Raw genomic sequence first — 24,144 nt, 5'->3', positions numbered from 1 at the left:
TGAAAACATTAAAACAGGGGGAACGTGTTTTCTCTGCCAAGTTGAAAGAGTCAATTCACACAGAATGTATTTATTTATTTATTTATTTATTTAAATTTCTCTGCCACCCTTCTCAACCGTCTCTGGGCAGGTATTTAGGGGTGGAATATAATCTCCCTCTCTCATCATCATATTATTAAAGAGACAGCTGAGCAGCGCTCCTAATTTCATTTCTTGGTTTTGCATTCATTTCTTGTTTTGCATTTCCTCAGGGTACTGAGCAACTTGTGCACAAGATAACATTTTTTTTAAAAAAATAATAATTTAAAGTTTGATATGACAAGACAGGAGTGAATAAGTGGCCTGGGGAAAAACGTCTCTGCAAAGGGCTTCCTTGGTAAATTAACTGCCACAAAGCCAGGCTGGCAAATATCAGGTCATTCTCTAGGTCAGTGATGGCGAACCTTTTTTCCCTTGGGTGCCGAAAGTGCACATGTGAATGCCCATAACCATAATTTAAGGCCCAGGAAGGGCAAAAATGGCTTCCCCTGCCCCTGCAGAGGCCCTCTGAAGGCCGGAAACAGTCCATTTCCTGACTTCCGGTGGGCCTCGTAGGCCCATTTTTCTTTCTCCCCAGGCTCCATAGGCTTCTCTCCCCTCCCTCTGAGGCCCTCTAGAGGCCAAAAATGTCCCCACAGCCTCCACGTGGGCTGAAATGTGCTGGCACACACATGCACGCTGGAGCTAAACTAGGGCAATGGCTCACTTGCTGGCAGATATGGCTCCGAGTGCCACCTGTGGCACGCATGCCATAGGTTTGCCATCATTGCTCTAGGTCAGTGATGGCTAACGTTTTTTTTCCCTTGGGTGCCAAGCGTGTGCACGTATTATCGCACATGTGCGAGTGGCCACAGCCATAATTCAATGCCTGGGGAGGATGAAAACAGCTTCCCCCACGTCCCAGAGGCCCTCTGGAGGCTGGAAACGGTCCGTTTCCCAACTTCTGGTAGGCCTAGTAGGCTCATGTTTCACCCTCCCCGAGCTCCAAAGGCTTCCCTTTAGCCGGGGGAGTTTAAAAACACCTTTTCCCATCACTCTGGAGGTTTTCTGGAAGCCAAAAACGTCCTTCCAGAGCCTCTGTGAGAGCCAAAAATTAGCTGCCTGGCACACACATGCATGTTGGAGCTGAGCTAGGGCAACGGCTCGCGTGCCAGCAGATATGGCTGTGTGTGCCACCAGATTATCCACGGTTGACCTATCCAGATTCCTAAGTGTGATTGGATACACAAGGAATATTGGAAAGCCGAGGGAGTCTTCGGAGAGGGGCGACATACACATCTACACACCCGAGGGGAAAAAGGTTCGCCATCACTGACCTGCACTGGTTGCCAACAGTTTCCGGTCACAATTCAAAGTGTTGGTTATGACCTTTAAAGCCGTACATGGCACTGGATCAGAGTACCTCCGGAAGCGCCTGCTACTGCATGAATCCCAGCGATCGATAAGGTCCCACAGAGTTGGCCTTTAGTCCCGTCGACTAAACAATGCCGTTTGGCAGGCCCCAGGGGAAGAGCCTTCTCTGTTGCAGCCCCGGCCCTGTTGAATCAACTCCCCCCGGAGATTAGAACTGCCCCCCCTCATCTTTTGTAAGCTACTCAAGACCCACCTATACCACTAGGCATGGGGGAACTGAGACACCTTCCCCAGGCTTTTATACTTTATGTTTGGTATGTATGTGTTGTTTGGTTTTAAATGATAGGGTTTTATATGTCTTTTTCTCTTTTAATATTAGATTTGTTCCACTGTAACATTGTTTTATTATTGTTGTGAGCTGCCCTGAATCTTCGGAGAGGGGCGGCATACAAATATTATTATTATTATTATTATTATTATTATTATTATTATTATTATTATTATTATTATAGTAAGGGACGTGCATAAGTGCACTAGAGTGCGTTCCGTCCCCTGTCCTATTGCTCTCCTATATCTCCTATACCTTTCTTCTATTCCTATATCTCTTCTTCTATTCTTTCATTGATATGTTTTATTCCTATATCTTCTCTTCTATTCTTTTAGATATATTTTACTATGTGTATACCCACTAAAACCCTCATTGTGTATTGGACAAAATCAATAAACAAACAAACAATTAGTAGTGCCTTTTCCCCAACAACCAATTTTTGCTAAAATGCAGAAACATTCACAAGTTGTAGTTTTAATAAAAGGACACAATTTTCAGGAGCTGCAGCTGGTGAAAGATTCTGCCTTTTAATAAAATTTCTCACTCAGAAAAGGTGCCATCAGATTTTATCTTGAGGTTGAGTTCAATTTTAATTCCATTTTATTACAGCTGTGGACCTGGCCTAGTCTAGTCCAAGTGAGTTATTTATTTGGGGCTGAAGTACCAGTTCTTAGGATGTTGGAATTTGGGGTGCAAGCGCAAATATCCTGGATCAGCGATGCCAAACTTTTTTCAGGTCGGGTGCCAAAAGGGGTGAGTGCACACGCGATAGTGTGTGAATAGCCACACCCATAATGCAATGCACTGTGCGTGCGCAAAAGCCCCCCCCCCCCCCGCTGCCTCCCTCACTGATGCTTCTAGAAGCCTGGGGATGGCAAAAAAGGGTCCAATGATTCAGAAAGGAAACGGAAGTGGAGCTGACCTACCACTTACCCTCAGATAATTGCAACCAGGCCTCACACACCTCGGCCTATTTCTTCTGCAGCCAGGAAGGCTTTCCTTAAGGCCTCTGCATCCGATAACAGAGCTCCGGAAGAAACAGGCCGAGATGTTGAGAGGCCTGGCTGCAACTATCATAAGCCAAAGAAGTTCCTGAAGACCTCTGACAGCAAAAAGGAAGCTGAGGGGGAGCACACACAAGTGAACTTCCGGTTAGGCCATTGGGCCATTTTCTCTGTGGGGAGAATGAAAATGGCTGAAAAGAAGGCCGAAAATCAGCTGGCCAGCGCGCACCTACGTGATGGAGCTGACATAGGGCAATGCCTCACGTGTCATCAGATATGGAAGTGATGTGCCAGTGCCTGGAGGCTGTTGGGGCCTGGATGGGTGTCAACAGACTCAAACTCAACCCTGATAAGACGGAGTGGCTGTGGGTTTTGCCTCTCAAGGACAATTCCATCTGTCCGTCCATCACCCTGGGGGGGGGGGGGGAATTATTGACCCCCTCGGAGAGGGTCCGCAACTTGGGCGTCCTCCTCGATCCACAGTTCACATTAGAAAAACATCTTTCAGCTGTGGCGAGGGGGGAGTTTGCCCAGGTTCGCCTGGTGCACCAGTTGCGGCCCTATCTGGACCAGGACTCACTGCTCACAGTCACTCATGCCCTCATCACCTCGAGGCTCGACTACTGTAATGCTCTCTACATGGGGCTACCTTTGAAAAGTGTTCAGAAACTTCAGATCGTGCAGAATGCAGCTACGAGAGCAATCATGGGCTTCCCTAGGTATGCCCATGTTACACCAACACTCCGCAGTCTGCATTGGTTGCCGATCAATTTCTGGTCACAATTCAAAGTGTTGGTTATGACCTTTAAAGCCCTTCATGGCATCGGACCAGAATATCTCCGAGACCGCCTTCTGCCGCACGAATCCCAGCGACCGATTATGTCCCACAGAGTGGGCCTTCTCCGGGTCCCGTCAACTAAACAATGTCAGTTGGCAGGCCCCAGGGGAAGAGCCTTCTCTGTGGCAGCCCCGACTCTCTGGAACCAGCTCCCCCCAGAGATTAGAACTGCCCCTACTCTCCTTGCCTTTCGTAAGCTCTGGGTTTTTAAAAAATATTTTAAATTATAATTATTAGATTTGTCATGAACTGTTTTATTGTGTTGTGAGCCGCCCCGAGTCTACAGAGAGGGGCGGCATACAAATCTAATAAATAAATAAATAAATAAATAAATAAATAAATAAATAAATAAATAAGGCTCAGCAAGCCACCTATGATCCTAGACCAGGAGTAGGCAAATTGGCTCTTCTATGACTTGTGGACTTCAACTCCCAGAATTCCTGAGCCAATTGTGTTAGTTCAGGAATTCTGGGAGTTGAAGTCCACAAGTCATAGAAGAGCCAAGTTTGCCTACCCCTGTCCTAGACAATGAAACCAACACTTTCTGCCGCTGGAAAAAAATCTTGTTAGGTGTAATGTGCTCCTCATAACGTGACACTCTTTTCAGGCGTGCCAGCATAAGTTTTGATCCTATAGGTCAGTGATGGCAAACCTTTTTTCCCTCAGGTGCCGAAAGAGCGAGGGCATGGACTATCGAGTGCCCACCCCCATAATTCAATGCCTGGAGGGGGCGAAAACAACTTCCCCCAACCCCCCAGAGCCCCTCTGGAGGCCGGAAATGGCCTGTTTCCCAACTTCTGATGGACCCAGTAGGCTTGTGTTTCATCCTCTCCAGGCTCTAAAGGCTTCCCTAGAGTCCGGGGAGGGTAAAAACGTCCTCCCCCACTCCTCCAGAGGCTTTCTGGAAGCCAAAAACACCCTTCCGGAGCCTCTGTGTGAGCCAAAAATCAGCTGGCCGGCACACACATGCACATTGGAGCTGAGCTAGGGCAACGGCTCGTGTGCCAGCAGATATGGATCCGTGTACCATAAGTTCGCCATCACTGCTATAGGTTGTCCTCAACTTATAACTGCAATGGAGCCTGCCTATTAGTTATGCGTTGCAGTGGTCATCAGTGGTGGGTTCCTACCTGTGCGGTCCAGAGCACCACTGATGATGTAATGAACCCACTGATGATGCAATTTTCGGCGAATTTTTTTTTCCTGGCATCTCTGTGCCAGAAGAAGCCCTCCTTCCCACCCTCATCATAATGTTGACCTTTAGAAACATAGAAACATAGAAGACTGACGGCAGAAAAAGACCTCATGGTCCATCTAGTCTGCCCTTATACTATTTCCTGTCTTTTATCTTACAATGGATATATGTTTATCCCAGGCATGTTTAAATTCAGTTACTGTGGATTTACCAACCACGTCTGCTGGAAGTTTGTTCCAAGGATCTACTACTCTTTCAGTGAAATAATATTTTCTCATGTTGCTTTTGATCTTTCCCCCAACTAACTTCAGATTGTGTCCCCTTGTTCTTGTGTTCACTTTTCTATTAAAAACACTTCCCTCCTGAACCTTATTTAACCCTTTAACATATTTAAATGTTTCGATCATGTCCCCCCTTTTCCTTCTGTCCTCCAGACTATACAGATTGAGTTCATTAAGTCTTTCCTGATACGTTTTATGCTTAAGACCTTCCACCATTCTTGTAGCCCGTCTTTGGACCCGTTCAATTTTGTCAATATCTTTTTGTAGGTGAGGTCTCCAGAACTGAACACAGTATTCCAAATGTGGTCTCACTATCGCTCTATATAAGGGGATCACAATCTCCCTCTTCCTGCTTGTTATACCTCTAGCTATGCAGCCAAGCATCCTACTTGCTTTTCCTACCGCCCGACCACACTGCTCTCCCATTTTGAGACTGTCAGAAATCACTACCCCTAAATCCTTCTCTTCTGAGGTTTTTGCTAACACAGAACTGCCAATGCAATACCTTTATTCTTCATTTGAAGTACAGCTGAGAAGCTCCTTCTCAGGAGACAGGGGTGGGTGGGAATCGCCGAAAATTGCATCATCAGTGGGTTCATACTGGTGCACTCTGGACTGCACCCGTAGATACCCACCATCGGTGGTCATAAAACAGATCAACCAAACAACCAGCCTGATTTTATAAACTTTTTCCAGCGGTGTTTAAGCAAACCACTGTGGTCCTTAAGTGAACCCAGGGTCGTTAAGTGAACAACAAGGTTGTTAAGCAGAACAAATGGATTCCTCTGAGTGTGGTTTTGCCAAAAATACCCCAAAGTGCAGTTTCAGACGAAACCATCGTACGTTGCCAAAGGACATAAATGCAGCTGTGTTACCAAGTGGTCAACATTCAACCAGGTTTCTCCTGAGGAGAACCAATCTTCAGAATTTCAAATCTGGATCCCAGGTCCCTTTTTTCATAGTTTAGAACAGTGTTCCCCAACCTTGGCATCTTGAAGATATCTGGACTTCAACTCCCAGAATTCCCCAGCCAGCGAATGCTGGCTGGGGGATTCTGGGAGTTGAAGTCCAAATATCTTCAAATTGTCAAGGTTGGGAAACACTGGTTTAGAATGGTCACTATAAGCAGAGGGCTAGTTGTATGTTTGCAGCGTTCTGGGCTTTTTCTTTCTAAACGGGCGAATTTTTCCTCTCAATAACTGTCCCTTCAACTGGATAGGAATCATGAGTGAATTTAATTAAAGCATTGGTTAATCGACATCGTATCCCTTTCTCTCTCACCCCGAATGAAATCATTATCCAAGGAACCTTTGGACCACAAAATACTGTTAGTCAAGACTACAATGTCCGATGATCTACCGCCCCCTCACTAACCCTCAACGTGTTTCCCCGATGTTGCTGCAAGAGGTGGAGATGGATGAAGCATTAACAACCGACGGGCAAGCATCCCCCATCTCAAAGGATTGGGCTACCCCAACAGATTACATAACCTTCCTTCAAAAAGAGAGAGGAGGGGAGAGAGGGAAGAGAAAAAATACCCACCGTAGCATCAAAAATACCCACCATCAAAACTCGGGCAATTTGCCCTATACAAAAAGTACCCAAGAGAAGCTCTTCGGGGGAAATCTCCTGACCTTAAATTAAAATAATTATGCAGCCACTTCCTGTGGGATTCTGAAAGGACAGGACTTCTTCTTCCCTGCCTCTCACTTCCAAATATCTTCGCTTGCCACAATCACATTTCGTGGCAGAGGGCTGAACAGGGGAGATTTCCCCACCATCACATTTCTATCCGAGACAGAATCTGTTCCAACCCCACCTTTCCTTGCCCTCCAAAATCCCCAATTCATGCACTTTTTACGCAAAGGGGCAGGCCTAGCCGCTTTGGCCCAATAAGACAAATTGATGGTCGATGCAAAGAATCAGTAATCCGGCGTGGGTCTTGTTTAGGTTCTCTCCAACCTTCGCCGTAATTCAAGTTTTCCCTCTTTGAAGAATAGAAAGGGATCGTTCTAGCACAGCTACTCCCCATTCAATCTGTAATTAGGTTGTGGTTGTATGTAGACAACCATTTGCAAACCCCTTGAAGAAGCAAGTAGCCCTATTATAGTTTTAATTCTCAGGATGGGAGGGGGGGAATGAAAAAGAGAGAATTTTACTTCACTATATAGCATTAACCTCTTTCCATCTCCCCTATGCGTTCAGCAAGCAAAACCACCCACCCAAAACCTCTCTATCTCCCACTCACCATCAATACCTCCCCCCAATACCAAAGTCCTTTCCTTCTGTTCTTTAGATTGTTGGGTTTTTTTTAGTACAGGTTAAGCTCAGCGAGGTCCAGCCAGTTATACACTGAGTAACCAGAAGAAAAAGAAGATGGCAATGAAAAGAAATAACGAATCCTGCCAGCTGGATGGTCTGGCCACATCTGTATCTGGGGAAAAAAGGGAGAGAGAGAGAGAGAAAGAGTTAGCCAAGGGGAAATCTAAAAGCAAGTTGGCCGCAATATAATACATAATATATAACATAAAATGTAATATAATACAGTGGTAATTCTACCTAAGAACATCCCCTGAATTTTATCTCCTAGGCATAGCTAAACAGAAATATAAAAAAGATATTTCTTTTCTGGTTGTACATATTTTAACAGCCGCTAGGATAGTTTATGCACAAAATTGGAAAGGGGAAGATATCCCCAAAAAAGAGGATGTAGTTAAAAACAATTCTGGATTGTGCAGAGATGGATATGATGACGAGAAGGCTGAATGATCAAGAAGAATCTGATTTTTATATTATTTGGGATAAGGTTTATACATGGATAGATAAGAATAAAGTTGAAAATAAGGTAACGAAAACGGTATGAATACAAGTAAATGTTATTGATATTTTTTGTTGTTAGTGTTGTTGGCTTCTTTTTTTTTATCAATTTAATTTTATGTTTATTAGAATATGTAAACAAAGTTCTTCTTTTCAATTAGAATATTAGTTTGATTTAAAGATTTAAGATTTTATCCTTTTTTCTGTATTAAAAATTGACTTGAAGAAAAGAGGGGTAATTGTAACCCCTAATATGTGTTTAAATGTTTGTAAGTTTGTATGTGTTTTTTACTGAAAATTAATAAAGTTTATTATAAAAAAAAAAAAACACCTCTACTTACGAACTTTTCTAGATAAGAACCAGGTGTTCAAGATTTACTTGCCTCTTCTCAAGAACCATAATGCAGCCGCGAGAGCAATCATGGGCTTTCCAAAATATGCCCATGTCACACCAACACTCCGCAGTCTGCATTGGTTGCCAATCAGTTTCGGGTCACAATTCAAAGTGTTGGTTATGACCTATAAAGCCCTTCATGGCACCGGACCAGAATATCTGTGAGACCGCCTTCTGCCGCACGAATCCCAGCGACCAGTTAGGTCCCACAGAGTTGGCCTTCTCCAGATCCCGTCGACTAAACAATGCCGTCTGGCAGGACCCAAGGGAAGAGCCTTCTCTGTGGCGGCCCCGACCCTCTGGAATCAGCTTCCCCCCCGGAGATTAGGACCGCCCCCACCCTCCTTGCCTTTCGTAAACTCCTCAAAACCCACCTCTGTCGTCAAGCTTGGGGGAACTGAGACACTTTCCCCCTGCCTATGTAGTTTCTGTGCACAATATGACTGTATGTATGCTTTTATTTACTGGGGTTTCCCTTTTAGATTTTTTTATATGTATAATTGCTATTTTAGATTCTAATTATTAGATTTGTCATTATGTATTGTTTTTATCACTGTTGTGAGCCGCCCCGAGTCTACGGAGAGGGGCGGCATACAAATCTAATTAATAATAATAATAATAATAATAATAATAATAATAATAATAATAATTTTTGTTATGGATGCTAAGTGGGGTGGTGTCTCTTCTATTCCAGTTGTGTGTCCTCCTTTGCCTGCTCAGAGATATGGTAATCCTGATCTAACCAACATCATGGGAATTGAGCCACATGGCAACAGGAGGCAGATATTCACAAATGAAAACCAATTTACCTGTCTAATATAACGTTGCAGGAACCCTTTTGAGACGGTTACTGACAACAAACCTTTATTCTTCCAAGCTTTCGGGCATGTGTTGGAGCCCATCCTTAGGGAACTTGCCTCCCTCCAGAATAGGTGCCCTGGGCTGTTAAAATCCCTGAACAACTAATCTTGTTTTATGGTTAATAGTGCCAGTCGCACCAGGTAAAACATGCAGGTGCATAAAACAGGACCTTCTTCACCAATGGCTTTAAATTTTGACACAACGTTGCATTTGAATATGCATGTGTTTTTATATTATATTGATGTCACACCTGTGACAAGTAAAAACAGCAGCAATGAATTGAATTGAATTTGAATTTATTAGATTTGTATGCTGCCCCTCTCCGAAGACTCGGTGAAGCTGTATGGCAAATTCTCTCATTTCCATATGTGCTCATTCTGCTTTGAAATTGCCATTCAACGTGCAAAGGTCATGACCTTTCAAAGGTGAAGATGTCCTCATTCCTCGCATTCCCATGATTCCAACCGATATGCCATTTCAATTTCAGAGATTGCAATTCCCAATTCGATTGGCGTTTACAATCACCATCAACAAAGCTCAAGGCCAATCTTCAGAATTGTACGGTTTAGATCTACATACGGATTGCTTTTCACACGCACAATTGTATGTTGCATGTTCTATAGTCAGCAAACCAGGCTGAGCCACAGCAACGTGTAGCCGGGTACAGCTAGTATATATATATTTACAATACCAGTAGCAGAGTTATTCTTCAACATAGTAACAATTACAAGCAAAACCCGAGCAGTTTCTAGTTCAGAATAGAAACATAGAAACATAGAAGACTGACAGCAGAAAAAGACCTCATTGTCCATCTAGTCTGCCCTTATACTATTTCCTGTATTTTATCTTACAATGGATATATGTTTATCCCAGGCATGTTTAAATTCAGTTACTGTGCATTTACCAACCATGTCTGCTGGAAGTTTGTTCCGAGCATCTACTATTCTTTCAGTAAAATAATATTTTCTCATGTTGCCTTTGATCATTCCCCCAACTAACTTCAGATTGTGTCCCCTTGTTCTTGTGTTCACTTTCCTATTAAAAACACTTCCCTCCTGAACCTCATTTAACCCTTTAACATATTTAAATGTTTCGATCATGTCCCCCCTTTTCCTTCTGTCCTCCAGACTATACAGATTGAGTTCATTAAGTCTTTCCTGATACGTTTTATACTTAAGACCTTCTACCATTCTTGTAGCCTGTCTTTGGACCCGTTCAATTTTGTCAATATCTTTTTGTAGGCGAGGTCTCCAGAACTGAACACAGTATTCCAAATGTGTAATATCCAATGAAATGTAACTTGATGGCTAATGGAGGACAATAAAAAAGGGTGCAAGGTTTTGTGCTGGACAATATGTGCCTTCCCCCAACAACATGCATTCTTGCCTCCTGTCTCTTTGAATGACATCACCATTGGACCTCCCTGTCATGAATATTCTAACAAACCCCAGTTTGTTTGTTTGTTTGTTCGTTTACTTACTTACTTACTTACTTACTTACTTACTTACTTACTTACTTACTTACTTACTTACTTACTAGATTTGTATGCCGCCCCTCTCCGTAGACTCGGGGCGGCTCACAGCAATAATAAACAATATACGACAAATCTAATAATTTAAAAGAAACACTTTAAAAGCCCCACTATTAAAAGCAAACATACACACAAGCATACCATACATAAACTGTATAGGCCCGGGGGAGATGTTTCAATTCCCCCATGCCTGATGGCAGAGGTGGGTTTTAAGGAGTTTACGAAAGGCGAGGAGGGTGGGGGCAATTCTAATCTCCGAGGGGAGCTGGTTCCAGAGGGTCGGGGCCGCCACAGAGAAGGCTCTTCCCCTGGGTCCCGCCAAATGGCATTGTTTAGTCGACGGGACCCGGAGAAGGCCAACTCTGTGGGACCTAACTGGTCGCTGGGATTCGTGCGGCAGAAGGCAGTCCCGGAGGTATTCTAGCCCGATGCCATGAAGGGCTTTATAGGTCATAACCAACACTTTGAATTGTGAACGGAAACTGATCAGCAACCAATGCAGACTGCGGAGAGTTGGTGTATGTTGATGCTTGGCTGCATAGCTAGAGGTATAACAAGCAGGAAGAGGGAGATTGTGATCCCCTTATATGGAGCGCTGGTGAGACCACATTTGGAATACTGTGTTCAGTTCTGGAGACCTCACCTACAAAAAGATATTGACAAAATTGAACGGGTCCAAAGACGGGCTACAAGAATGGTGGAAGGTCTTAAGCATAAAACGTATCAGGAAAGACTTAATGAACTCAATCTGTATAGTCTGGAGGACAGAAGGAAAAGGGGGGACATGATCGAAACATTTAAATATGTTAAAAGGGTTAAATAAGGTTCAGGAGGGAAGTGTTTTTAATAGGAAAGTGAACACAAGAACAAGGGGACACAATCTGAAGTTAGTTGGGGGAAAGGTCAAAAGCAATGTGAGGAAATATTATTTCACTGAAAGAGTAGTAGATGCTTGGAACAAACTTCCAGCAGACGTGGTTGGTAAATCCACAGTAACTGAATTTAAACATGCCTGGGATAAACATATATCCATCGTAAGATATAATACAGGAAATAGTATAAGGGCAGACTAGATGGACCATGGGGTCTTTTTCTGCCATCAGTCTTCTATGTTTCTATGTAAGTTCTGTAAGCACTGACCCTGCCCCCTCTTTACGGCAGCCCCTTACCTGCTCTTTCTCCCGGAGCACTGTAGCCCGTAGCGAAAAAGCCGAAAGGGAATGCGCCAATGCCGAATGCCATGTGGAAGCCTGTGGCGGCTTCAGGGAAGGTGCCAATGCCCTGCTGAGATGGGGAGGAGAAGAAAAAAAATAAGGAGGAGTAGGGTAGGGTAACAGGTGAGTTGTAGAAGAGCGCGTTGTAATCCGGGCTGGATTTCGGAAGGGAAGTTAGAAGTGGGCTGCACTCACCCCTCGCGATTCAGGCTCCGGGCGTTGCCCTCGGGGTCGTGGGGGAGTTTTCAATCTGTGTGATAGAGAAAAAACAGGATTATACCCGCGACCTCAGTCCTGTTGCTTTTCGCACCCTCCAGTCTTTGCAGTGCCAAATACAGTGTTCCCTCGATTTTTGCGGGTTCGAACTTCGCGGAACGTCTATACCACGGTTTTTCAAAAATATTAATTAAAAAATACTTCGCGGTTTTTTCCCCTATACCAGAGTTTTTCCCACCCGATGATGTCATATGTCATTGCTAAACTTTCATCTGCCTTTAAAAAACATTTTTTTAAATAAACTTTAATAAATAAACATGGTGAGTAATAATCTAAATGGTTGCTAAGGGAATGGGAAATTGTAATTTAGGGGTTTAGTGTTAAGGGAAGGCTTGGGATACTGTTCATAGCTATAAATAGTGTATTTACTTCCGCATCTCTACTTCGCGGAAATTCGACTTTTGTGGGCGGTCTCGGAACGCGAAAATCGAGGGAACACTGTACATCATATTCAGGAAAGCAGAGGTAAAATGCTACCAGTTCAGGTGCTCTGGTAGTGGCAGCTGTTGGTAGCGGTGGCAGCATGAGGCTCCACCCACCCAGTAGCGAGGTAAGTTAGTGCCCACACCTGATCACATAACTCCAGAACACTGCAATCTGGAGGTTTATCTGTGTCGTCCAGGTAGTCTCAAGGACTCTCTAAAACAGTGGGTCTCAACCGTTCTTCCTTTCTTCCTTCCTCCCTTCCTTTCGTTCTTTCTTCCTTCCTTCCTTCTGTTCTTCCTTCCTTCCTTCCTTCAATTTTTATGCCGCCCTTCTCCTTAGACTCAGGGCGGCTTACAACATGTTAGCAATAGCACTTTTTAACAGAGCCAGGCTATTGCCCCCACAATTCGGGTCCTCATTTTACCCACCTCGGAAGGATGGAAGGCTGAGTCAACCTTGAGCCGGTGATGAGATTTGAACCTCTGACCTTCAGATCTACAGTCAGCTTCGGTGGCCTGCAGTAGAGCACCCTACCTGCTGCGCCACCCCGGCTTTCTAATGCCGACACCCCTTAATACAGTTCATGATGTTGTGGTGACTCCCAAACATAAGTCTAGTGCCAATTCTCCCAACAGAGCTTTAAGTTGATTGGCAGGCAGGTCAGAGGGGCACCCCCACTGTAAACGCCTGATTAGTCGGATTGTAAAAATATGTTCCAAGGTGCCAGAATAGAAGCTTTAGTTCCTAACACCATGGGAAATTTGTCTTTTCTTGGGGTCTTAGGTGACCCCTGTGAAACGGTTATTTGGCCCCCAAACGGGTCCCGACACTCAGGTTGAGAACCACTGCTCTAAAAGGATGCAAAAGACCAGCTGCCTGCAAGGGGTATAAATCCTTCCATTCCCCACTATCCAGTCTGAGCTGAAGAAACGTCTTGGATGAGAAGCGAAACTTCTTCAGAGAAAAACCAGAAAGTCCAGCTGCCTCTCGAAAGAGCACCTTTGGGACAACAATGATCGTTTCTTCTTTGGTGACATAATTTTAATTGAATTTATTTGATTTAATCAGGTTACCCACCCAGATGGATTACAAAAGAGAAGGATTTAGGGGTAGTGATTTCTGATTCCTGGAGGCGTCTGTAATATGGTAAATGATTTAGCTTTACTAGATAAATGTTCAAAGCAATGGAAACTGCAGTTTAATGTTTCCAAATGTAAAATAATGCACTTGGGGAAAAGGAATCCTCAATCTGAGTATTGTATTGGCAGTTCTGTGTTAGCAAAAACTTCAGAAGAGAAGGATTTAGGGGTAGTGATTTCTGACAGTCTCAAAATGGGTGAACAGTGCGGTCAGGTGGTAAGGAATGCGAGTAGAAGGCTTGGCTGCATAGCTAGAGGTATAACAAGCAGGAAGAGGGAGATTGTGATCCCACTGTATAGAGCGCTGGTGAGACCACATCTGGAAGCATAAAACGTATCAGGAAAGACTTAATGAACTCAATCTGTATAGTCTGGAGGACAGAAGGGAAAGGGGGGACATGATCGAAACATTTAAATATGTTAAAGGGTTAAATAAGGTTCAGGAGGGAAGCGTTTTTAATAGGAAAGTGAACCCAAGAACAAGGAGACACAATCTGAAGTTAGTTGGGGGAAAGATTAGAAGTAACGTGAGAAAATATTATTTTACTGAAAGAGAAGTAGATGCTTGGAACAAACTTCCAGCAGACGTGGTTGGTAAATCCACAGTAACTGAATTTAAACATGCCTGGGATAAACATATATCCATCCTAAGATAAAAATACAGGAAATAGTATAAGGGCAGACTAGATGGACCATGAGGTCTTTTTCTGCCATCAGTCTTCTATGTTTCTAAAATCCACACAATGAATTAAAACAATTACAGGTAGCCAACGACTTAAAACCATTCGTTTAACGACTGTTTAAAATTTACACTATCGCTGAAAAATGGTCCTGTTTCATGTATTTAAGATCATTGCAGCATCTCTATGGCCACAATATCATAATTTGGACACTTTATCAGCTAGCGGAGTAAAATCCGCACGGACTCTTTTATCTTTACCTATTGAAATGCCGATAAAGTAGGGAATCCTTTACCTGGGATCCTGCTGAGCCGAGCTTCCACGTCCATAGAGAGGAATGACTTTGTCCCGGCTGATGCCGGCCTTGCACACCGGACATTCCTGACGCTCCGGCCGGGTCTCTAACCACTGAAAGGAAGAAGACTTGTAAGTTACGCAGAACACAGAATCGTAGAGCTTGAGTGCAGCACTGCAGGATACTTCAGCTAACTGCTACCTGTAGTTCAGCAGTTCTAATCTCACCACTGGCGGAAGGTTGACTCAGCCTTCCATCCTTCCGAGGTGGTTAAAATGAGGACCTGGATTGTTGGGGGCAATAGGTTTATTTATTTATTTATTATTAGAGTTGGAAAGGACCATGCGGGTCATCAAGTCCAACCCCCTGCCTGAGCAGGAACCCTATAGCACCCCAGCCAAATGGCAGTCCAATTTCCTCTTAAAAATGTCCAGAGCATTGGAGTTCACAACGTCCGCTGGTAGGTCAGGAAGTTCTTCTTTATTTCCAGAATCTCTCCTTGGTCAGCTTCCAGCCGTTGTTCCTCGTCCGGCCCTCTGGTGCCCCGGAGAATAAAGTGACCCCCTCCTCTCTGTGGCAACCCCTCGTATACCTGTAGACTGCTATCATGTCCGCTCTGGCTCCCCTTTTCTCTAGGCTATCCATGCCCAGTTCCCGCAGTCTCTCTTCGTAAGTCTTGGTTTCTAGACCCCTGATCATTTTGGTTGCTCTTTTCTACAGCTTCTCCAGAGTTTCAATGTCTCTTTTGAAGTGTAGTGAACAGAACTGAACACAATACTCCAGTTGTGGTCTGACCAGGGCATAGGAGAGTGGTTGATTCTGTAAACCACTTAGAGAGGGCTGTAAAAGCATTGTGAAGCGGTATATAAGTCTAAATGCTATTGCTATTGCTAACATTTCCTCCTTGGTGGCATGGCCTGGTTTTTGCGGGGTGGAGTTTATGAATGGCAGGTACACACATGTGTGCACAGCTCCATCGATGTGAGTGGCAGGCATGCGCGCCTCCCCATACACCCGGCGCAAGGCTGCCTCCCATGCACTGTGCCAGAGGAAAAAACCTAGGCGGGCGAGAGGGGGGAACCTCCCGCTCCTTTGACCGAAAGGTGGCTGCTCTGCTGCTGCTGCCTGCTTCCTCTTCCTTCCCATGCTGAAGGGCTACCCTCTCCTCTCGCTCGCTCTGTTTGTAGCCGGCGCCTTTCCTTCAGTGTGGTGACTCCTCGGTTTGGCTGAAGCCAAATTGATCTGGCAAAGGCGAAGCGCCCCCTTTTGCCTTTCCACACCCAAATGCTACGGGAGGCAACCTCGCGCTGGGTGTATGGGAGGAAGCGTGAGGGAGTCACCACAGCGAAGTGGTTTATTCCCTCTCCAAGCGCCCAGAGAAAGGAAAACGCTCCATTCGCTCTAGACTGTCAAATCCTCCTCAAACGCCACTGAAATGCTCCTCTGGCAGCCCCAGAAAAGCCTGAGATGGCCGGGATTAAAGGGGGAGTGGCAGGAAACTGGCCAGGCCTTCGTGCCGCTCTCAAATTTGCTAGGAAATTTTTCCGGGCTCCGGTTCTTAAGTACAAAATGGTTCTTGAGATGAGGCAAAAATATCTTGAGCACCCGGTTCTTATCTAGAAAAGTTCTTAAGTAGAGGCGTTCCTAAGTAGAGGTACCACTGTATTCCTCAAAGTTCCAATGTATTTCTGGAGCCATCCTGGCATTCACACTGGGAACCTGAATCTGAGTTTCCTACCCAATTAAAAGTTCACATGCCTTGCCCCGTCCCCCCAAACTTGTCACATTGCCTACTTAGGTTGTGCCAGGGTGGCAACTGCTCTTCCCGCTTCCACCCAGGTGGTGTACATAGGATGGCCTTGAACTTCTCAAAAGAATGTTTTGTGGCTGCATCTGCTCCCTCGTGAAATCACCCCACCCAAGTTCCCATAAACATCAGGCCTTCTACAGATAGTGTGGCAAACCGTTGATTTGTCATCAACATCTGCACTGGCCTGACACCATGTTTCCTGTGACAAATGGCTTTTCATTTTAAAAATGGCTGCCGATGGAATAAGGAGCTGCCAAGCTGAGATCTAAAGCCACAGGTTGGAGCTTTGTATCTATTTGCAGCAACTTTTTTCAAAAAAATTTTTTTTTATTAGGTTATAATGTTGCATACAAAGAAAATACAAGAATATATCCTTGGGCAGTGATGGCGTGTGCCACAGGTGTGCCACAGGTGGCAAGTGGAGTCATATTGGAGGGCACGTTGCCCTATGTTTCATTGTATTGGCAGTTCTGTGTTAGCAAAAACTTCAGAAGAGAAGGATTTAGGGGTAGTGATTTCTGACAGTCTCAAAATGGGTGAGCAGAGTGGTCGGGCGGTAGGGAAAGCAAGTAGGATGCTTGGCTGCATAGCTAGAGGTATAACAAGCAGGAAGAGGGAGATTGTGATCCCACTATATAGAGCGCTGGTGAGACCACATTTGGAATACTGTGTTCAGTTCTGGAGACCTCTCCTACAAAAAGATATTGACAAAATTGAACTGGTCCAAAGACGGGCTACAAAAATGGTGGAAGGTCTTAAGCATAAAACGTATCAGGAAAGACTTAATGAACTCAATCTCTATAGTCTGGAGGATAGAAGGAAAAGGAGGGACATGATCGAAACATTTAAATATGTCAAAGGGTTAAATAAGGTTCAGGAGGGAAGTGTTTTTAATAGGAAAGCGAACCCAAGAACAAGGGAACACAATCTTAGGTTAGTTGGGGGAAAGATCAAAAGCAACATGAGAAAATATTATTTTACTGAAAGAGTAGTAGATCCTTGGAACAAACTTCCACCAGACGTGGAAATCCACAGTAACTGAATTTAAACATGCCTGGGATAAACATAGATCCATCCTAAGATAAAATACAGGACATAGTATAAGGGCAGACTAGATGGACCATGAGGTCTTTTTCTGCTGTCAGTCTTCTATGTTTCTATGTCAGCTCCAGGACGCATGCACACACTAGCCAACTGATTTTCAACCTTGGGGAAGGCCGTTTTGCCCTCTGGAGGCTTCAGGGAAGCTTTCTCGAAGCCTCCGGAGTGTGAAAAACAGCCCAAAGTCCATTTTTCCGAACTTCTAGTTTGCCCGTTTTTTCACCGTCCCAGGCTTCAGTGAGGCCTGTGCGCATACGTGGGGGGGCAGGGGGGGTTGTGCACATGAGCAGGGGCAGCCCAGGGGTGTGCGCGTGCGTGGGAGGTGGGGGAGAATGGGTGTGGGCACTTGTGTGCATTCTAGCGCATGCATACCCACACTTTTGGCACACGAACCAAAAAAGGTTCACCAACACTGTACTAGGGAATATTGATTGGTTGATTGACTGATTGATTGATTTGGATTTCTAGGCCACCCGTGAACTCAGGGCGGCTTACGGAATAAAAATATGGGGAAGGGGAAGGAAAGGGGAAAGAAAAAAGGGGGGGAGGCATTAATTTCTGACCGGTGCACTAGAATAAGGGGCACTGACATCAAACCTCAGCTTTTTACTTTTCCATAATAGTATAAATCAGCCACTTCTATAACACCAGATCTATCTAATTGGCAAAACCTGTTCTGGTTTCTGGTAGAAGTTTAGTAATTACAGATAACTCTCATTAAATGCATCATTTCATGAATAAAGCAATTCCATTTATTTCTCTGCTCTCTTGTACTTCAGCACATTTCCGACATCAATCGGTCCGTTATCTCTCTTCTAGCTGCATTCCTCACATTCTTTTTTCTGCTTAACTTAGACAAGATTTATTTCCTAAATACATAGCTATAAAAAACAGCCACTCTGACTAAATACAATACAAAATACTTCAGCTTACTGTGGAGGAAAACCCCTCCATATTTCTGTTCGGCAAAGTTGAAACTCCACCCTTCTACCTCACTCAATATTTAATCCATTCCTCTCCTTAATATCTTCTTCCAGACCTTTGCTCTCTACGTCTCTGAATTCTTCTGAATTTAGGATTAACCCAGCGAGCGTCTGATTCTCCCTCACTAGATCCTGAACTCATAGCCCCATCCTGTGGCTGGCCTCCCACCTGTTCTACTACCTGTAACCCTGGGGCCCCCACTACTTCATAAACACTATCTGAATCTGAGTCCTCAATATCTTCATCATCCTCCAAATGATCAAGAGTATGTACAACAAAACCCAAAATTAAAGTTTCATTCCCCGCCACCCCAAAAAAATCACAAAGTCCAGAAAACACTTTGGAAGCTTAAGGGAAGCCTCCTGAAGCCTGGGGAGGATGAAAACGGCTTTCCCCAAGGCCGAAAATTAGCTGGCCAACACACTTATGCGCACTGGAGCTGACATAGGGCAATCAATGTGTCATGTGCCCTCAAATATGGCTCCGCTTGCCACAGGTGGCACGCGTGCTGTCAGTTCACCATCATGGACTTAGATTTATATACCGCTTCAGTGTTTTACAGCTCAATCTAGGCAGTTTATAGAGTCAACATATTGTTCCCCAACAATCTGAGTTCTCATTTTTCCGACCTTGGAAGATTGGATTGGATTGGATTTGTATGCCGCCCCTTTCCGTAGACTCGGGGCGGCTAACAACAGTAGTAAACAGCATACGACAATCCAATATAAACAGTTAAAAACCCCTATTGTAAAACCAAACATACATACAGACATACCATGCATAAAATTGTAAAGGCCTAGGGGGAAAGAGTATCTCAATTTCCCCATGTCTGGCGGCAGAGGTGGGTTTTAAGAAGCTTACGAAAGGCAAGGAGGGTGGGAGCAATTCTAATCTCGGGGGGGAGTTGTTTCCAGAGGGCCGGGGCCGCCACAGAGAAGGCTCTTCCCCTGGGTCCCACCAGGCGGCATTATTTAGTTGACGGGACCCGGAGAAGACCCACTCTGTGGGACCTATCCGGTCGCTGGGATTCATGCAGCAGAAGGCGGTCTGGTCCGGTGCCATTAAGGGCTTTATAGGTCATAACCAACACTTGGAATTGTGACCGGAAACTGATCGGCAACCAATGCAGACTGCGGAGTGTTGGTGCAACATGGGCATCTTCCATGGGAAGAATGGAAGTCTCAGTCAATTTTGAGCCAGTCAGAATCAAACTGCTGGCAAAATTAACCTGCACTACATTCTAACTGCAGCGCTACCACAGCTCTATTTGAATGGCTTGTTACCCTCAGCTGAATATAATTTCCGAGTCTGCGGAGAGGGGCAGCATACAAATCTAATAAATAAATAAATAAATATTTAAGAAATTCGGCCCATTCATACTTAAGGCCATGAGAGATTCACTTCAAGGACAGCTCTGATTAAAAATGCTTTACTAAGAGAGTCCAAAGGTCCACAGCAATCAGTCAAATGCTTATGCAAGAATTGTATTATGCAAAATGCAATCATGGGGCCATCGAAGGAGATGAGGGACAGCTGTTGATACTTCAAAATTGGGTCATAAATACAGGTAGTCCTTGACTTATGACCATAATTGAACCCAACATTTCTGTTAAGTGAGACATTTGTTAATTGAGTTTTGTCCCATTTCTTGTCACAGTTGTTAAATGAATCAATAATAGTAACAGCAGCAGCAGCAACAACAATAATAGAGTCCAACCCCCTGCTTAGGTCGGAAACTCTACACCACTGCAGTTAATAATAATAATAATAATAATAATAATAATAATAATAATAATGTATTAGATTTGTATGCCACCCCTCTCCGAAGACTCGGGGCGGCTCACAACAATAATAAAAGACAATATAACAGTGAACAAATCTAATATTAAAAGAAAAAGATATATAAATCCCCAGCAATTAAAACCATACAACACATATATACCAAACATAAAATGTAAAAGCCTGGGGGAAGTGTCTCAGTTCCCCCATGCCTGGCGATATAGGTGGGTCTTGAGTAATTTGCGAAAGACAAGGAGGGTGGGGGCAATTTGAATCTCTCAGGGGAGTTGATTCCAGAGGGCCGGGGCCGCCACAGAGAAGGCTCTTCCCCTGGGGCCCACCAAACGACATTGTGCGGTAGAAGGCGGTTCCAGAGGTATTCTGGTCCAATGCCATTTAAAGGTCATTACCAGCACTTTGAATTGTGACCGGAAACTGATCGGCAGCCAGTGCAGGCCACGGAGTGTTGTAGAAACGTGGGCGAATCTGGGAAGCCCCACGATAGCTCTCGCAGCCGCATTCTGCACGATTTGAAGTTTCCGAACACTTTTCAAAGGTAGCCCCACATAGAGAGCATTGCAGTAATCGAACCTCGAGGCGATGAGGGCATGAGCGACTATGAGCAGCAACATCTTGGGGAAGGCGGGAAGGGTAGGGGCAATTTGAATCTCCGGGGGGAGTTGATTCCAGAGGGCCGGGGCCACCACAGAGAAGGCTCTTCTCCTGGGTCCTGCCAAATGACATTGTTTAGTCGATGGGACCCAGAGAAGGCCAACTCTGTGGGACCTGATTGGCCGCTGGGATTCTTTATCTGTGGATCGAGGAGGACGCCCAAGTTGCGGACCCTCTCCGAGGGGGTCAATAATCCCCCCCCGGGTAATGGATGGACCGATGGAATTGTCCTTGGGAGGCGAAACCCACAGCCACTCCATCTTATCAGGGTTGAGTTTGAGCCTGTTGACACCCATCCAGACCCCAACAGCCTCCAGGCACCGGCACATCACTTCCACTGTTGACCACCATCTGTATTCTCTTTGGATATTACTTTTAGCCTAGAAATACCTAGATTTTTTCCAACATTAGGCCAGCCTTGGCTGACCTGGTGTCCTCAAAATCACTGTATCACCCATAATCCCCAGCTAGTGACTACTCTGTCCCCAACTAGTAGCTATGCTGCCTAAGAATTCTGGAAAACTGTAGATGTTAGTATATCTGGAAGAGATGCAACAGGGAAAGTTAATTAAGCATTTCAACTCCAGCCAATCTTACAGCCAGTGTCCAAATAAACAGAGCGACTCACCTGGTGAAGACAAGGCCAGCTGGAAAAAAGAGAAGAAAAGGTACAAGAGCATTAAAAAGAAATCTGGAAAAAGCTGACATGCAGAGAAATTAAATACGTAATCAGAATTTTGATAGGCACACAAAAAAAATCCACAAGTGACACTTGGTAGATAGGTGGCTATACAAATGTAAGAATCAATAAATGATGCAAATACAGATAGTCCAAACTTATAATCACAACTGAGGCTAACATTTTTGTTGCTAGGTGAAACAGTTGTTAATGGGGTTTCCATCCTGTTTTGCTGCCGTTAAGCGAATCACTGCAGTTGTCAAATTAGCAACTTGATTGTTAAGTGAACATGGCTTCCCCACTGCTTGTCAGAAGGTCGCAAAAGGGGATCCCAGAATACTGTAACCATCATAAATATGAACCAGTTGCCAAGTGTTTGAATTTTGAGGCCCTCGACCGTGGGGATCAGCAAAGGACGTGTGAAAAATGATTTTTTTCCCAGTGCAGTTGTAACTTCAAACAGTCACTAAACAAATGATTGTAAGTCAAGGACTATCTGTAAAATCCATCATAAATCTAAGTGAACGAAACACAGTTGCTGGGTTTCTCCAATTACACCGGCATATAAATCTAAATATAGGCTGGGGCAATTGAGGGTGGTAGTGGGGGAGGTTTACCCCACTTGTAAGGCCACAAACTACACAAATTAGCTCAGTGTAATATCTTGCATGAAGCCAGCTTGGCAATATTGGGAGTTGGTGATGACCTTGGGGTCCTCCCCTTGACCACCCTCATTAAGTGTTGTACCTCGTGATTCTTGACAAATGTATCTTTTCTTTTATATACACTGAGAGCGTATGCACCAAAGACAAATTCCTTATGTGTCCAATCACACTTGGCCAATTCTAGTCTCTATTCTATTCTATTTTCTATTCGTGATGAGCCTCGGTGGTGCAGTGGTTAGAGTGCAGTACTGCAAACTACTTCTGCTGATCACCGGCTGCCAGCAGTTTTGGCAGATCAAATCTCAGTAGGCTCAAGGTTGACTCAGCCTTCCAACCTTCTGAGGTGGGTAAAATGATTGTTGGGGGCAATATGCTTACTCTCTGTAAACTGTTTAGAGCAGTGTTTCCCAACCTTGGCAACTTGAAGATATCTGGACTTCAACTCCCAGAATTCTGGGAGTTGAAGTCCAAATATCTTCAAGTTGCCAAGGTTGGGAAACGCTGGTTTAGAGAGGGCTGTAAAGCACTGTGAAGCGGTATCTAAGTCTAAATGCTATTCTGTTCTATTCTATTCTATTCACTTTTATTCTATTCTTCTACCTGATCAGCAACCTTTTGGAATTCAAGGACCACTAAATTCATAATTTTAAATCCCACGGACCACTAATATGATTTTAAAAAAAAAATCGATAGTATTTAGTGCAGTATTAAAAAATGCAAATAATGTTTCTGCGGACAGCCCAAATTTTCCTTGCAGGCTACCAGTTGGTGACCGCTGCTGTAGACTTCCAGACAGATGGGACAACCAAAGGGCACTGTTGGCTGGAGATAATGCGGTTAGCCCCCCCCCTCCCAAAAAACCCTGCTCTCTAACCACTAAGCCACACTGCCCGTCTTCTACTAGACCTGCCCCCTCTTTGTTTACACCCCAAACGTGGCCAAGCAACCCAGAGGCAGCTGGCGGAGCTTCTTTCGAGAGAATGGAAATAAAGCAAAAGAAGAAGCGCAGCTTCCCCTGTCCGACTTCGGCTTTCTTCCAATTGTTGCAGCTTTTTATTTACTTGTTTATCTATTTTTAAATCAGCCTCTTGGTTCTTCCCTTGCCTGTGGCACACCTCTCTGTACCGTTTCCCTCGCTCACCAGTACAGGTGGCCGCATAGGCCGATGACAGCTTCTCTGGCAGGCTCCAGGCAGATGTTGCATTCGAAAGCACTGCGATCGCGGTTTGACCCCTCCGGTTCTCCATCTGGAACCCCTGGACCTGTCCCAGCCGCCGCCGCCGCCGCCATCTTCCGCCCTGACTTAAACTAACGGGAGGGGAGGGTGGTGGAGATGTAAACGCCCTCTCTTTAATCATTGGTCTTTCCCGCCGTCTTTCACGCTTCGTAAACAGTTCATTGGTGGTCAAGATAATCATCTGGGGCACCTGGCAAAGCTGATTATGTACGTTCCAGTTGGTCCCGCCTTCAATTCTGTGCAGGCTCTTAAAACTTTTTTGATTGGCTGAGATACTTGGGCGTCGAATACGCGGCTACGTTATTGGTTGAAATACGGTACGTCCCCCCCCCCCAACACACAAACCCCTTCGTTCCCTGAGCAAAATAACATATCATATGACTGCGGGGGGTGGGGAAATCAAGGAGCATGTCATGATCGACAGAAACGCCAGCCTCTCAAAGAACAATATAACCTAAACCCACCCACTAAAAAAAGCGCCGAGTGCGTGGCGACGGGACGTAAACCTTGGACTTAAGACCGAACCAAATTCTGATTGACGCATAA

At 44.8% G+C, this 24,144-nt stretch overlaps 1 protein-coding gene across 2 annotated transcripts; it reads right to left on the bottom strand.

Moving 5' to 3' along the window:
• Window positions 1-6,254: 6,254 nt before the first annotated feature.
• RNF5 (ring finger protein 5) lies at window positions 6,255-23,766 on the bottom strand. 2 transcript variants are annotated; one of them, XM_070744122.1, is made up of 6 exons: window positions 23,503-23,766; window positions 21,646-21,664; window positions 14,672-14,784; window positions 12,051-12,105; window positions 11,811-11,922; window positions 6,255-7,472 (listed from the first exon to the last, which is right to left on the bottom strand). In XM_070744122.1, the coding sequence occupies exons 1-6, from the start codon at window positions 23,649-23,651 to the stop codon at window positions 7,384-7,386; spliced, it is 537 nt and encodes a 178-aa protein (XP_070600223.1). In that variant the 5' UTR covers window positions 23,652-23,766; the 3' UTR covers window positions 6,255-7,383. The 2 variants fall into 2 exon arrangements, with proteins under 2 accessions (XP_070600223.1, XP_070600222.1); XM_070744121.1 differs by having other exon boundaries at window positions 11,811-11,925; window positions 23,503-23,764.
• Window positions 23,767-24,144: the final 378 nt, after the last annotated feature.

This window comes from Erythrolamprus reginae, chromosome 2 (assembly GCF_031021105.1).
Source record: "Erythrolamprus reginae isolate rEryReg1 chromosome 2, rEryReg1.hap1, whole genome shotgun sequence".
In the NCBI taxonomy this organism is placed as follows: domain Eukaryota; kingdom Metazoa; phylum Chordata; class Lepidosauria; order Squamata; family Dipsadidae; genus Erythrolamprus; species Erythrolamprus reginae.
Note: the sequence above shows the minus strand (reverse complement) of the source record. Positions and strands in the feature narration are given on the sequence as shown.